This window comes from Melitaea cinxia, chromosome 18 (assembly GCF_905220565.1).
Source record: "Melitaea cinxia chromosome 18, ilMelCinx1.1, whole genome shotgun sequence".
Lineage (NCBI taxonomy): Eukaryota > Metazoa > Arthropoda > Insecta > Lepidoptera > Nymphalidae > Melitaea > Melitaea cinxia.
In genome coordinates this window covers 12,881,707-12,897,608 of record NC_059411.1, presented here as the reverse complement: position 1 = coordinate 12,897,608, position 15,902 = coordinate 12,881,707, and the positions used below count along the sequence as shown (strand labels likewise).

Here is a 15,902-nt window from a genome sequence, read left to right as displayed (position 1 = left end):
AAGTAAAAAAAAGAACGTACTTCGTACGAAATAAACGATAAAACAAACAGAAAAGCCGAATACGGCTGCCGCGTTTGAAATTTACAAGTAACTTACAGTCGGGGAAACAATCCTGAGAATTTTTTTTATTAGCTTTAGACACATACATATATACCTAATGATATAGCAGTGTACAACTTATTCATACGATACTTATCGCACAAATACTCCACACGTAAGCAGCTACGTCGAACGCTTTGAAATATTCTTTCCTCGACCGTATTTTAATCTCGAAACCTCACCGAACCGTAAAACTAGATATACATTTAATATTATACAAAAATAGTAACAAGTTTTGTACTAGATCCGTCCATTGTTTTGTACATAAGACGCGGGGACGTGACGCCGTGCAACATCCAATAAAAGTTCACGATTCAAATACTCGAAAGATCCTCCGAGACCACTTCACAGCCATATAACAGACGTCGATACATAAATATATATACACTATCACATCACGTCCGAACCGCTAAATGCAGACTTCGTTATGGCAAACGAATCCGTCGACGCCACTGTGATATGGTGCGACGGGAACCAGCGCTCGTGTCCCGGAGGCGTGGCCTGCCGGGGGGCCGGCAGAGGGCCTGAAATGAAATTAAACGAATGGAAATGAAAATATTTATTTCACCATAACATAATAGCTACATTCTTTAAAAAAAACTATCTATAATGTAACTGAGGACAACAGGGTATATCCTGCTCTAAATCTGGAGCAGCCTGACTGGGTATCTATCTTGACCTTACAGAAGATCACAGCTAAATAAAACTGCTTTCAACCAGTGCTGTGTTCTTGTGGTGAGTGAGGTGATCAGAGTTCCTGGGGGAGATTGGGAGGTAGGGTCGGCAACGCACTTTCGATGCTTCTAGTGTTGCTGGCGCCTATAAGTTACGGTAATCGGTACCTTCCCTTGTTTGCCAACCTAGTTGTATAAAAAAGAAACAGTTATATTTGTGTTTGGTGGTCAATATTTTTTTTTTATAAACATCATCCACAGGCTACTCACACTTAGTTGCTCATGCCATTTTTACTACATTAAATTTTGTATTAAAATTAAAAATGGCGTGCTTTTTTTTTTGATAATATTTTAACTTCAGACAGCAGTTCTAAAAGTGTTTAAAATTGCCAGGACGGTCCAACAGTGACAGCTTTTCGTTGTTATAACAAAATTAAATATGCAACAAATATATCAAACATGTTATACAGGCCCGATTGCTTGTTTGTGTTTTACCACACAACTACGTATACATATATAAGTACAGCTGACCCCGCAAACGTTGTTTTGCCATATATGTTATTAACCCGCTTAATCCCCCCTCCCCTTATAACTTAGGGGTATGAAAAATACATGTTGGCCGATTCTCAGATCTACCCGATATGCCCACAAAATTTTATTAAAATCGATCGAGCCGTTTCGGAGGAGTTCAATGTTTAACACCATGACTCTCTTCTTAGTCGCACACTCTTGTCAGAGTGGTCGTGGCTGCGCTGACGAGGTACATAGTGGGGTGTTTGGTGGGTCGATAATATTTTCGAGGGTAGCTCTCCTGGCGATGTGCTTCCAATCCCTCTGTTGGAGGCGTCGCGAGTACACTGGACCATGGTGGAACAGCATGACACGAGAATTTTATATATAAGATAATTATACGTACGGGAAGGAATGAGCGCCGGCTCGGAACACGGAACGCCCGGGGCGCCTACCGCAGGCACGCCTCCAGCATCTCGACGAAGAGCTTGTTCATGGGCGCGCGGCGCTCGCGGTGCACGGCGGCCCAGAAGCGGCGCGCCGCCACGTCCGCCAGCCGCAGCGCCGGCAGCACCAGCAGCAGCTGCTGCATCGCCGCCGTCGCGCTGTGGTACGGCCTGCGGCAGGGGCATTTCTTTAATAATAATAATAGTTTATTTCAGACCAAAGTATAAGTCCATATTGGGTTAGTACAACAAGACGACAACATTCAGAATAAAAAACAAAACAAAATTATATTAAAAAAATCAATAAGTAAAAATAAAATTAAATAGAATAAAAGTAAAATCAATAATCAAAAAAAAAAAAAAAAAATTCAAAAATTCAAAAAATTTTAAAAATTTAAAAAGAAAATTACAAATGGTGTTAGTAGACAAAACAGAAAATTAAGAAAATAAAAATAATTAACAATAAACTTCTACGAAACTTAACTATAGCAATTTTCATTAAAAAAGGCTAAGTACACACACGCTTGTTTGCATGTGTGTGCACCATTCCAGCTCCTCCAGAGTGGGCTGTCAGAGTCTTTGATTTGTCTTTCTCAATTTGTCGTGTAAAACTCGACTTGGGGAGTGAGCTGGTGAATTCGTGACGAGAGCGTTACGAAAAGTGTGATCGGCCAAGGCGAACGGAGCGAGTGAGAGGTGCGAGCACGCGTTTTGTTCAAGCCATTTACGTTTCGTATATGTAAGACACAGTGCAGGCCCAGTGGTAAAAAAGTTTTACTTCTATCGTGTATATGTACCTGTCGAGTGTGGACGTGTTACTTCCCAAAATAGTAGTAGTCTTAAACTCACTCGTCAAAAGTATGAAACTCATTAAACGTAATTTTTATTTAACTTATTTATTTTAAAAATTAAACTCACTGTCGTAAAAATTTTTTCAGACATTCAGACTAGTCACATTTACAGTTTTTAAATGAGTATTTAGAGCTAACATCTAATGTCTACTACGATAACGCGTCTAAAATACGTAGTGTTTGTGTTAAACGTATTGAGTGTATAAAGCGTGTAGAGTTTCTATAAAACGTCAATTCAATGTCTAAAGCGCGTATCAACGTAATTGAATGTCTAAAGCGTGTCATGAATGTCTAGAGCGTGACGAGATTCTCTAAAGGGTGACAAGAGTCTAGAGCTTGACAAGAGTCTAGAGCATAATGCTTAACTGAGGTAGGGCACAGCAGGAATTTCCTGCTCAAAATATGGAGCAGCCCGACTGGGGAAGTACCTCGACCTTACAGAAGATCACAGCAAAATAATACTGTTTTCAAACAGTATTGTGTTCCTGTTGGTGAGTAAGGTGACCAGAGCTCTTGGGGGGGGATTGGGGATTGGGTCGCGCTTGCGATGCTTCTGGTGTTGCAGGCGTCTATAAGCTACGGTAATCGCTTACCATCAGGTGAGCCGTACGCTTGTTGGCCGACCTAGTGATATAAAAGAAAAATGACAAGAGTGTCAAGAGCGTGACAAGAGTCTAAAGCGAGACAAGAGTATCTTTAGTGTCGTGTGAAAAGAGTGCTTAGAGCGGAACAAGTGTCTAGAGCGGAATAAAAGTGTCTAGAGTGTAGCGTGTAAGGAGCAGAGAGCCGGCGGGTACCTGAGCGCGGAGACGGTGTCGTTGAGCGCGGCGAGGATGGCGTCCCGGAAGCGCTTGAGCGCGGCGTGCTCGTCGATGCGCGTCTCGGAGTTGGCGAGCGCCAGCGCCTTCAGCAGGTAGCACTCCTCGCGGTGCGCGCCCGCGCGCTCCAGCCGCCGCGCCACGCCCGCGATCTGCGCACGCGCCGCGTTAGTGCCGCTCACCCGGATCTGGGCCTCGCTGTCAGTTTCTAGCAAACATTCTTTTTGCCCAGCGGTCTTTAATCAGACCGTAATACTGCGTGCGTAAGCTGCGGTAATCGCTTATCATCAGCTGACCCCTTACGCTTGTTTGCCAACCCAGTTAGCAGTTATATATATATTAAAAAAAACACCATCCATCCATACGTTGTCGGGTTGCCCTGTGTCTGTGTGCCTGTGCATACCTGCGTGTAGAGGTCGTGCGCGCCGAGCTCGCGCGCCTGCTGCTCGTCCAGCGCGAAGTCGGCGGCGAAGCGCAGGCGCGGCGAGCCGCCCGCGCACATGGAGCGATACGCCACCATCAGGCTCAACATCTCCGCCCACGTGCTCTGCAGCAGCCGCATCTGTAGACCATCGTGACACGTCATACTACCAGCAAAAATCTCACCACATTGTTTAGTCTAGCCTTGCGACAACTCGTATGACTGACGACGTGATGTATAAATGATAAGAAAAACGCACAATAGGATTCTAATATTAATAATAATATTCTAGGATACTAATAGTATGCGCATTCTATATTAGGGTTCCAGTGACTTAACACTCACACACCAACGCCCTGACCATGGAAACTAACAGCCTATATAAATATTTGTCACGAAGGTAGATCGAGAAAAAATCCACTAGTCCTCACTTGATCGTTAAGAGCCAAGTCCGTGAAGCCGGGTATCTGCTTGGCCCAGCCGATGACGCCCACTAGCTCTTTGTCATAGATGTCCGCCAGCAGAGCCAGTGTACGCGCGGTGGGCTCCGACACGCTGGGGGGCGGGGCGCCACACGTGAGGAGCTCCGGCTCGTATGACGTCAAAGCTTCTAGTACCTGGGAATAATATTAAAGTAAATATAATAAACTTTCACAGTCACTAACAAACACATACATGTCCAAAACTTCACGCGATTGTCATTTTGAAACTGCCGATATTTCGGCGACGTCACGGACGCCGTGGTCACAGGTGACTCAAAATGACAATCGTACTCGTAGTAAGTTCCATATAATATGTAAAAGTGCTTATTAAATGATATCCGGTTACGAAAAACAAATATGTTACAAAGCGGAAAACTCGAGAATGGTTGAACTAGTTCTTGTGCCTAAAGCTTCATAATGCAAAGTAGCATAAAGTTCTTTCGGAATTGAAGCTTACTCATAGTAGTAGTAGTACATCATATAATAATTCTACGTGAGATTGACGAAATCATCTGTGCTCATTTGGCATTATTGACACCCATTTACCCTACAGAAGAAGACCATATAATACATTTCAGGAAGTAATTTTCAAAAACAATTATTAAAATATTTTTTACGTAGCTGGCAGAATTATGTAAGACATGATACGAAGGGAATTAAATTGGTTCCAAACATAAATAAAAACGACAATCGCTCTGGTGTAGTAGGGTAAGTAGTCATAAAAACACCGACGGTTTGCGGGTTCGATTCCCGCTCGGGATGGATATTTCATCATCATCACTTCAGCCTATTGCAGTCCACTGTTGGACATACGCCTCCACAAGTTCGCGGCAAAAATGGCGTGAACTCATGTGTATGTCATGGATGGATATTTGGTCATTGATGGATATTTTTATTTGTACAAGTAATTCTTTCCCGTTTGGATGTCAGTATTTGTGGGTCTCCCTTGTGTGGATCTGTGTTATCCCTTAGTCGCCTCTTACGCCACTCACGGGGGTGCCTATATTCTTCACTGCCGTAGCCACACAGCGAATCCATTAGACAACTTGAAGATAATTTCGTAAAAAGTTTTCTACTTCATGATGTCACTACATGTTCATTATAGCGCACTATAAACGTTGTACGGAGTCTCAAACATGCTGTTCGAAATTCGCGCAGTCATACGCCGTCAAATCACATATTGTTTATAGTTGATTTTTAGGTATAGATATTTTGTTGACATTTACAAGTTATGCAAACATATTTATGATGATAGATATAGAAACAGTGCACAGGCGTTTATATACTTTTTAGTAAAAACTGAACATGTAATATATTGCATGCACGTATCTGTAATTGATTTTTAATTTTTGTAAGCTATGTTCCACCAATTCGATCGTTTTGTGACTTGAACACGTAATAGCTAACTAATTAACAAATAAGCTATATTTCTTTGGTAAGTGTCACTTTGGGGGTTGGTATAAAATACCATGCCAAAAAAATATACCTCTCGTTTTTTACAGTTTCTAATATTGCAAAAATTCTAAAAAAAATACATTAAAATTAGTATATCGATAGTCATGTACAGTTTCAATTTCATGAAGATATCTTGAATAGGTATTGAGAAAAAAAAATACGTTCAGGGTTGTCACCCCTATTATTCACTTACTATAGGGGTTAGGGGTGTGAGATTAAGTGTATGGCTATTTTAGATATATAACAATAAAAACAAGGTAAGAACCCTTCATCACACGTGAGTGCAGTTTTCGTATGCTTACGCTTCAGCCTGTAATATCCCACTACTGGGCATAGGCCTCTTTCCCCATATAGGAGAAGGATCAAAGCTTAATCCACCACGCTGCTCCAATGCGTATTTCGTTAACTTAACTGGCTAGACTTCGTTCGCGTGGAATTTAACAAAATAGTTATTAGCAGTTACAAAATTAAAAAACAAAAACTAAAATAAAAGTAGCCTAAGTTACTTCTTATTACAGCAGCTATCTGACAGTGAAAGTCCCGTCAAAATTAGTCCAGCCGTTTCAGAGATTAGCCGGACCAAACAGACAGATAGACAGACAAAAATTATAAAAAATGTTATTTTGGTATATGTACCGTGTAACCGCTAATAACTAAATTCATATTATGTATACTACATATAGCTACTATATTAGCGGTTATTTATCTTCGGCAAAGTGTTGGGCATGAGCCCACAAAGGTTTTTGAGTTGGTACGAAAAAAAAAGCGTAGCCACGCGCGCAGGGTGCACCTAGTTGTAGAAATAAAAATAACAATCTTGATTTAAAATCCTAAATAAAAATTTAAATATTAATGTTTATCAATACTTTGTACTAATCTTTTACCTTATTCGAAATTCTATAAATATATTTTCGATATTTTTATATCTGTCTAGTCGCCCACGACATTATTATTTATGAACCTGCTTTATATACTTGTTTGGGTATCTATTAATATTTTATTATTTGATATTAAATAATTATTAAAATGTGTCATTTAAGTGTGTCCGTTTTGTAATTTGTTACTTAATTTATTGTTTATGATTAAGTTTTACGATTGAATATTAAACTCTTTAGGAATGAAAAAAAAATGGAAAGGTTTAGGCTATATTACATCACGCTATGACTCATAGAAGGGGTGCTATAATTACCTACGAATTACAAAACCGTACGTGTTTTTAATCAACACACAAAAATAATTACACTATAGACATGTATATTAGTTGTTAAATTTTTAAAGTGTGTGCATGACTAAAACAAAGAACAGATTATTAAAAATATTAAACTCATATAACAGACAATATATTAACCGAATTTTTTGTACGCCTCGATTGACGTTGGCCTTGTGACGACTTCCTGAAACGGTCGCGTTATCAGACGTACATAACCTAACCCAATCTAGTCTAGAGTTTTAGACGTTACCTTGAAGCCAATACGAAAAAAATTTCAACATAAATGGCTGAGTTTGTGAGATGATTGAACGCGACAAAAATTAAGTTTCATTTTCTACGTACGACATCCGATACTCGGTTATATAAAATTATTCATTCTGACGTATGAACTTCGAGCCAATGAAGTTATAATTTTTGTTAAAGTTGATTAATTTAATAATAATATATTTTTAACCGATTAAAATTAAAAGAGGTGATGAATTTGCTAGTTTTATTATGTGTATTAATATCTTGGACATCTGTCATTTGTGCAGCGATGGTTTTTTTATTTATTTATTTTTATTTAAATTTAATTTTTGTCCAAATTAAATTTAAATAAAAATGTATCCCATAAGGATGAGAATAAGTAAATAAAAATTTTATAACCTATAAAATAAAAATTGCCTATAAAATAAATAAATAAGCTAAAATTGTGTCTTTCACATATCTGTCACAAAATCAATTTCGACAATGCTTTTTCTTTTGAGTATCTATATTTTTTTTCCCGCCAATTAAACATATAGGCTGACATATATAATTAACCAAATAAATTCCACTTCCATAAACAACATTATCAGATACATATTGCACAAAATTTTAAAAATGTTTATATAATAATTTTTAGTGAAACTTTCACTATCTGGTTACGGACTCGTTTTGAATGCGATTAAAATTTTACCAATCAAAATGGCGGACCGTAATCCTGTAATAACCTATCATTATATATTAGGAAACCATACGTTGTTCTAATTAAGACTGACAGACACCACGACTAACTTTCACTCGTAACCTTGTTATTTGACTAATTACATGACCCCCATAACCATTAATCGAATGTAAAATAGATACGCAGATTTAAGCCATGGTAAGGTCTATTTAGGTTGGTCTGAAACGTTTCCGACATGGTAACAGTCACGCAAATGTTTAATATTATATATTAAATTAAAAAATATATGTTTAAGTCAATTTCAATTTGAAATAAGACAATAACAATAGTCTTACACATACCTATACATATACAGACATACTTTAGAGCACAGGTCAAAATTTTTATGAGGGAATCCAACTTTGATCCCCTTAAGCTATGATATATCTCGGTTGCTTGGACTTATCCAACTTAAACTGGCTGGATTTCTTATTCCGTTCTACCACCATCCTTTTTCAAAGACACCCGATGAAGACCTTCTCATCCTATTCTAAACATATCTTCCAAAGCCTACTAAAAATAGCTCTTACCTTAATCTCCTCGAGTTGTGGTCTGGGCTGGTTGGTAGGTGGTTGGTCCGGTGCCCTTCTGTACTTCTGTCGCCCTCCACGTACTCTATCTAGCCTCACACCCTCCCTCAACATCCCCGTCCGGAGACACTTCCGGAAACGACAGGCTTGACACGCCTTCCTCCTCCTCTTGTTTATTTCGCACTCGTTGGATGCTGGACATGTGTATTCTATGTTTCCCTGGAATAAAATTCAGATTTTGACTCGGTTATCAAGGAGACCAGAAAACATTTGCAACTGTTTTACAAGTTTATTAATAAAAGTAATTTGTGTTTCCTTTCAATTCTTCTAAATGGATATTAGACTCTGAATGTATATTCCAATCCGGTTTTTACTTATATAGTCTTGTAAAATAATGGATCTAAAAATATTTGCAGAAATGTTAATAGTCATGATAATTGGTTCGACGTATTCAAGATTAATTTAATAAATACATTTTATAGAAACATAATCATGCAGTTGGGAAAACCTACTTTAAATAGGTATGCAATTATTTTATGACTGAACTGACACTTCGTCTACACTTTCTAGGCGGCTCTTTTAACACCGGTTACCGTAGCGTACAATGGTCTATAACATAATAATAATAATAATAATAAAATTCTTTATGCACACCATAAAAAGATACAAACAAAAGTAGTATAATTAGAGGAAGATGTACAAAGGCGGTCTTATCGTTAAAAGAGCCATTTCTTCCAGACAACCTTTAGGACAGCGTATAGAAAAGCGGTTAGGAAGTGTACAAATAATTGTTATAGAAATTAGAATACATCACAATAGATTATAAAATTATACATACATATATACATACATATGCTTACAAACTTACATACATTCACATATACACATATACTCATATATAAATAACATCAGAGTATCACAAGAGCGTTTCCAACCCTATGCCTTGTCTACCTAACTCACCACAGGAACACAGCACTACGTTAGAGAAACATCATCATATCTCATCTAGCAGCATCATCATTTAGCTGTAATCTTCTGTAAGGTTTAAATTTTTCCCTAAGCTGGTTTCTGTAGACCTTAAGCGGGATTCACTTAGATGACTTAACTTTTAACATATGTATTTCTACTGGTTTTAAATTTAGACATGTATTTCTATTTAGACAATTCAACTTACCTGTATAGTTCTCTTAAAAAACGCCTTGCAAGCTTCGCAACTGGCGACGCCATAGTGAAAGCCAGAGGCTACGTCACCGCATACGAGGCAAAGCCTACGTGGAGCATCGTCATCCCTAGCGCCACTCGCAGCCGCTGCTGTAGTTGATGAGCAGTGTTGTTGCTCAGGACTTGTGTTGCCGACTATACCGCCCTCACCGGGCGAAACGCAAAACCTAACTTCTTCCTTTGGTTCTAATTCGAGCTGAAACGTTTGTTACGATTCTAGAAACTATTTATAATTTGGTGTGTAAGCAATGTTTCTTTTGGATAATGTTGTTTTTAATAGTGAAAAGATTTTTCGTGTAGTCTTATGTTCGTGTAGTAAATGATTTATGTATAAAACGGGATATTTATCATATAGCTACGAAACATTATTTTTAATACAGTTGCTCAAAAAGTGACGTATTGCAGGGACGTATAGCGTTCGGGATGTGGGCTACTACATACTCGTGCTTTTTTTTTACCTTTCCCGAACTCGTGCATTCTCTTTCCCAACTGTCAAAATAATGTCTATTAAAAAGAAAAACCAACCATGAAGTTTTTACTAAAAAAACTCATAGAAGTTTTGATGATTCATGCAAATACGTATATTTCTAAAAAGAAGCTACTAATTTGTTTCAATATCAGATTTAATGATTTGATTGAATGAGTTTGGTTAGGTTTCATTTCATTTCATCTCATTAAATTTCATTTTCATTTCATATCTATAAAAAACTTCTACTGAAGACTTGGCTGTATGGGCATAGTTCCCTTTGCCTACCAGAATGGGCGAAGAAAAAAAAACTCTGCTTATATTCTACGGTAGGCGCCATTTTTCAGAAATTTTCTTTTTATTATTTTATTAAATTGCTTCATTTTTTCGCAACTGTATTAAAAATAGTCGACGTGCATATATTTCAGTACACGTGCGGAACCGTCATTGCAACTTGTTCCGACTGTCAACCATCGCCTTCGGCTGCGCCTCGGCTCGGGTAGACATTTGTCGGAACTCTTTGCAATGACAGCCTTTCCACACTTGTAATGAAATATACTATTTACATATTGTGAATGTCATATAGCCACCAAAAAAAGTTTAAAAACTTATATCGTTGTAGTAATAGGTATCAGATTTCACAATTGTACAAATAAACAAAAAAATTCTACCTTTTTATAATATTATTAAATACATATGTCATGACAGGTACACCTAGTACATTCTATCTGAAATCAATATTGCAGGTTTCATACAACCGGTTCACATGGTATGTAAACTTACGTTACATGGCTCCAATAGCTGCATGGGTCGGTGCTGCTCTGGTGGCGAGTACTGCGGCGGCTCGGCCTCTTGCTTCACTCGACGTAACAACGGCTCCCCGCTCACCGCCGACATCATCTGTACCTACAATAGACGGAACAGGTCAAAAGGTGACAGGCTTACATTGTGATTAAGGAACGATCGTATAGGTTATTAATTTTTTTTTCAACACAATTTATGAATCGTCACTATGAACACTTCGGGAGACCATGATAAATTTTATTTCAGAAGAACTATAAAAAAACAAGTATGCTTTAGACCACACGACAGAAGTGTAACTTCTGTACAATACGCCTCCACTGTGTCTTAGATATACGAAACGTAACTAGCTTTGAGAGAAAGAGAGAAAGAAAATGTGTGCCCGCACCTCTCTATCTCTCTTGCTCCGTTCGCCTCGCCCGATTACGCTTTTCGTAACGCGCTCGTCACGCATTCACCAGCTTACTGGTAAAGTCAAACGTGCGTGCTTAAAAAAGTTTTACTTCAATAACACTGTCATTTCTATAAAGTAAAAATTTCCTACCTGTGTTGTCGTGTAAGAGAAAATTAAAACAAAATGATAACTTTGAAATTGAACTTCTCTTTACGCAGGCTTGACGGAAGCTGACAGGGCGATATAAGAAAGAAAGATAGAAAGAGTGAGAGTTACGTTTCGTACTGTACACACTGTTACTGAAGTGAAACTTCTTTAGTTGTACTGTAGGGACAACTAAAGAAGTATCACTTCAGTCGTGTGGTTTAAAGCACGCTCGTTTTTTTTTTTCTCTAATATTCTTCTGTACATACCTAGTCCCGACAATAATGAATACAAAAAAAAGAATTATCAAATTCGATGCAGTCAGGCGGATATTTATGCGCCTATATACATTTCGGCGTTTTATTATTTAAATACTAGCTGTGTCTAGGACTTCGTCCGCGTGGAATAGTGACATTGGACAGCATGTTTTGGTTTATTTTGGATTATAAACACCGTCGTTTTGGGTATTTACATGTTCAACGTGATTCTCTAAATGGGCATAACTTTGATTAGTTATGAACCGATTGACATGAAACTAACACTAAATGTTAAGTGAAGCTTCCCACAATATATTAGTGAAAACCGCATCTTAATCGAATGAGCCGTTTCTGAGATTAGCGTGTACAAACATATTACATTTACTTTTTTATTATATGTATTGATTGATATTGTATTAAAAAATATATCAATATTGCAATCGTATTACAATCGATCGTATGCACGATTCCCGCTACTAACGGATATTTATATTTGTATAAGTATTTATTTCTAGTCTGGACGTTTGTCCTTGCGTGTGTCCTGACCGCTCCTCTGAGAACACGTATAGCCGTCGGTACCAATTGTTATCATAAACACCTAAAAACGATCATGCCATAAATTAAAATTTATCCCCATAACAACAGTATGGTAGCTTATTGAAGTATGCTCAAAGCCTCCTCCAATATTTCCTATACTACTATAGAGGTCTTTGCTTAACATTGACGTTTGGCGACTATTTATTTAACAATTCATTAAACGTACAGAACTGTATACAAACATATGTCATTCAACACAAACACGTATAAAGGTTTAGCTTATCCCTAGAAGAGATATCTTCCGGAACACGCGAAAAAGGACGGTTACAGACTATTTTCGTTATCAGCATTAAAATAATAACTAAGTTATTCATATCAGTGTGATCGATAATGTTATACTATTATTACATAACGCTGTAGGATTGCCTAGTTCAATAAAATAATAATTTTGCCTTATATAAAGATGCTCGATTATTTATTTATTATTTTCATAATTCTGTACCTCTGCTAATTATTAACAAAATAATTCAATATATTATCATGTTTTGAAATAATTTCAACAATATTTGAATATAAAATGAATTTTACTCTCATTTATGGCTTATTAGTACTGTTCATTCATTTGCTCTTTGTGTCACTTTACTATTACAATTTAAGATTAAAAACCTTATTTATTAACCCTCATTAAGCCCAATACTTATTTTGATAATTAATAACCCTACCCCTACTCCTCCAACTTCTTAAAAGGGAGTCCTTTAATTTCATAACAATGACTAAGATTCGTACCTGACTGGTACAAATCAGATCAAAACTGCTATAACTGCCTTGCATGAGTCATACATGCCTTAGCTAGTGTGTTGTCAATAATAGGATCAATTCAATGTTAATGCTATAGGTAGGTAACATCTTTTTTTTTGTTATATATTGTATCTCTACTACTGAAGCTAATACTGCTTCAAGTATCTTATTTAGCTCGGAACAATACCTAGTTGCCTTTATGGGGTTGCTAATGCTAAGTATTTATTCATATTTGTTTAAAATATTAATGGGTAAAAAAGGAGTATGATTTATATTTGAAATATCAAACACAGTTGCAACAAAATCTATAAGTAAAATCGCTTTTAAATTGTTGTTTTACCAAATATAAGTTACTGGCTGTACACTGCGCGCGTTGATACGCTTTTCTTAAATATTTTTTTTGGTCGTACCAACTCAGAAACCTTTGTGAGCTCATACACAACACTTTGCTGGAGATCATGACATGATTAAATGCATAGTTTACGATTCTATAAAGGACATACCGACAAACATTCATTTATATATAGATGTCAATAAAATAAAAACTTTTCGTCTTTAATAATGTAATGTAATTATCATCGTCTTAATTTCTTATATCTTAAAACTAACGAGGAGACGGTCCGATTGGGGCATTGAGTTTAGCGGTCCTACTTCGCATGGTAGTAGGGTGGGTACTGGCTAGGTACAAAGCAAACCTCAAAATACTAGGTGTCGACTCGGCTTCCTTTTCGAGATATATCTTCTTAAAGTTTAGTAAGCCTCTCCTCTAAGAACTCCTAAGTGTCCTCGTAAGAACAGAAGCAAAACCGCAGGATAATTTAGTTTTTAAATATATATATATATATATATATATATATATATATGATTGGTTCGATCCCCGCACATGACATGCATTTGTATTGGCCACACAGGTGTTTGCCGTGGTCTGGGTGTTTGTGCAGTCCTTGTGGGTCTCCCCACCGTGCCTCGGAGAGCACGTTAAGTCGGTCCCGGTTGTTATCATGTACACCTGATAGCAATCGTAACTCATAAGTAGGGAATATATCCGCCAACCCGCATTGGAGCAGCATGGTGGATTAAGCTCTGATCCTTCTCCTACATGGGAAAAAGAGGCCTATAATAATAATGCTAAATATTTATTTTGTTTTACCTATGCCCAGTAGTGAGATATTACAGGCTGAAACGACGATATAAAAATGAATGTTGTCTGTATGTCCTTTATAGAATCGTAAACTATGCATTTGATCATGTCATGATCTTCAGCAGTGTTGTGGCTTGTGCGCAAAAAGGTTTCTGAGTTGCTACGACAAAAAAAAACGTAGAAAAGCGCACAGCGTACAGCTAGTGAATTAATAAAAACCATTTAAACTATTAACAAAATAAAAATTACATGACAATAACCTATTAACTTATTATCATATAACCAATTGACTTTTTATTATTAATAAACTATTAACGAAATAAAAATTACATGACAATAACCTATTAACTTATTATCATATAACCAATTGACTTTTTATTATTAATAAACTATTAACGAAATAAAAATTACATGACAATAACCTATTAACTTATTATCATATAACCAATTGACTTTTTATTATTAATAAACTATTAACGAAATAAAAAATATCCAAAATAACAAAATCACACAACATCCTTGAAATCAACGATTAACATTTACGACATATCAGTCATATAAATATATATTTAATTATGCAGATCTATGATTCAATAAAATAAAATTACCATCACATTCCTAATAACTGGTCATTTCATTTTATAGTGAAATCAATATTGAAGGAAAACTTCTTTACGCGACTGACTTTGGAAGTAAGCTTGTAAATGCGTGACGAGAGCGTTACGAAAAGTGTGATCGGCGAGACGAACGGAAGTTATAAATTAGTGGTGATAGAAAGAGAGTTCTCATCGTAAATTTTACTTCAGTCGTGTTGTCTAAAGCACACTTGTTTTTGAAGTAAAACTTCTTTACGCACGCTTGACTCGGGTAGTAAGCTGGTGAACGCGTGAGGAGATCGTTACGAAAAGTGAGATCGGGCGCGGCGAACGGTAGGAAGTTGAGAGATATAAGGTCGTGATGATAGAAAGAGAGAGTTCTTTTCGTAAGTTTTACTTCAGTGACTTCAGTCGTGTAGTCTATAGCACACTCGATTTTTTTTTTTGTTACAGTTCGACTTAAACATATGTGAGGCATTTTACGTGGACCAATTGTGGCCGCTAGTCATTCGTATATCTGTGATGCCAAGCAAAAAGAAGATAAGTCATTTTAGTTGTCAATAAACAAAACTTAAAAATGAGATCGGTGCACCTACTCATTCAAAATATGAATGTCTCATAGCAAAAAGTAGATAACACACTAAAATATTGTACATTAAATGAATTACAATTATCTAACGTATCACATGAGTTTGTTTCATATTAATTGCCCGTTGTGAAAAGTTAAAATTTATTTATTTTATACTTTATTGTACACCACAAATATATTACAAAGCATTAAGGTGGTTACAGACAGCGAAGTACAAAGGGCGGACTTATGGCTAAATAGCAATTTCTTCCATACAACCCAGTCCAGTTAAAATATATCTACCTATCTCCTATTTCCTTAACACCACAGATAAATACCACGGACATACTACCTTCTTATCCCGCTAGAAGTTTTCTAATAAAATATGCTTATTATCTAATTACTAATAACGATTATGTAACTACTTTTGACTAATCCGTTGGCGCAGTTTGTAGTGACCCTGCTTGCTGCTCCGAGGGTTGTGGGTTCGATTCCCACCCCGAGTCTGGGTGTAATATA

At 36.9% G+C, this 15,902-nt stretch overlaps 1 protein-coding gene across 1 annotated transcript; it reads right to left on the bottom strand.

Moving 5' to 3' along the window:
- Nucleotides 1–1,734: 1,734 nt before the first annotated feature.
- LOC123662327 (steroid hormone receptor ERR2) lies at nt 1,735–12,630 on the bottom strand. The gene is made up of 8 exons (XM_045597183.1): nt 12,613–12,630; nt 10,931–11,053; nt 9,635–9,877; nt 8,461–8,679; nt 4,251–4,436; nt 3,802–3,960; nt 3,378–3,550; nt 1,735–1,900 (listed from the first exon to the last, which is right to left on the bottom strand). The coding sequence occupies exons 1-8, from the start codon at nt 12,628–12,630 to the stop codon at nt 1,735–1,737; spliced, it is 1,287 nt and encodes a 428-aa protein (XP_045453139.1).
- Between the last annotated feature and the right edge of the window lie 3,272 nt (nt 12,631–15,902).

Excerpts from the sequence above, each read along its gene's own strand:
- LOC123662327 (XM_045597183.1), bottom strand. Across the intron at positions 8,680-9,634 it reads TTTTTAAGAGAACTATACAG|GGAAACATAGAATACACATG; the intron begins GTAAGTTGAATT and ends ATTTTATTCCAG. Across the intron at positions 3,961-4,250 it reads ACTTGGCTCTTAACGATCAA|ATGCGGCTGCTGCAGAGCAC; the intron begins GTGAGGACTAGT and ends GATGGTCTACAG.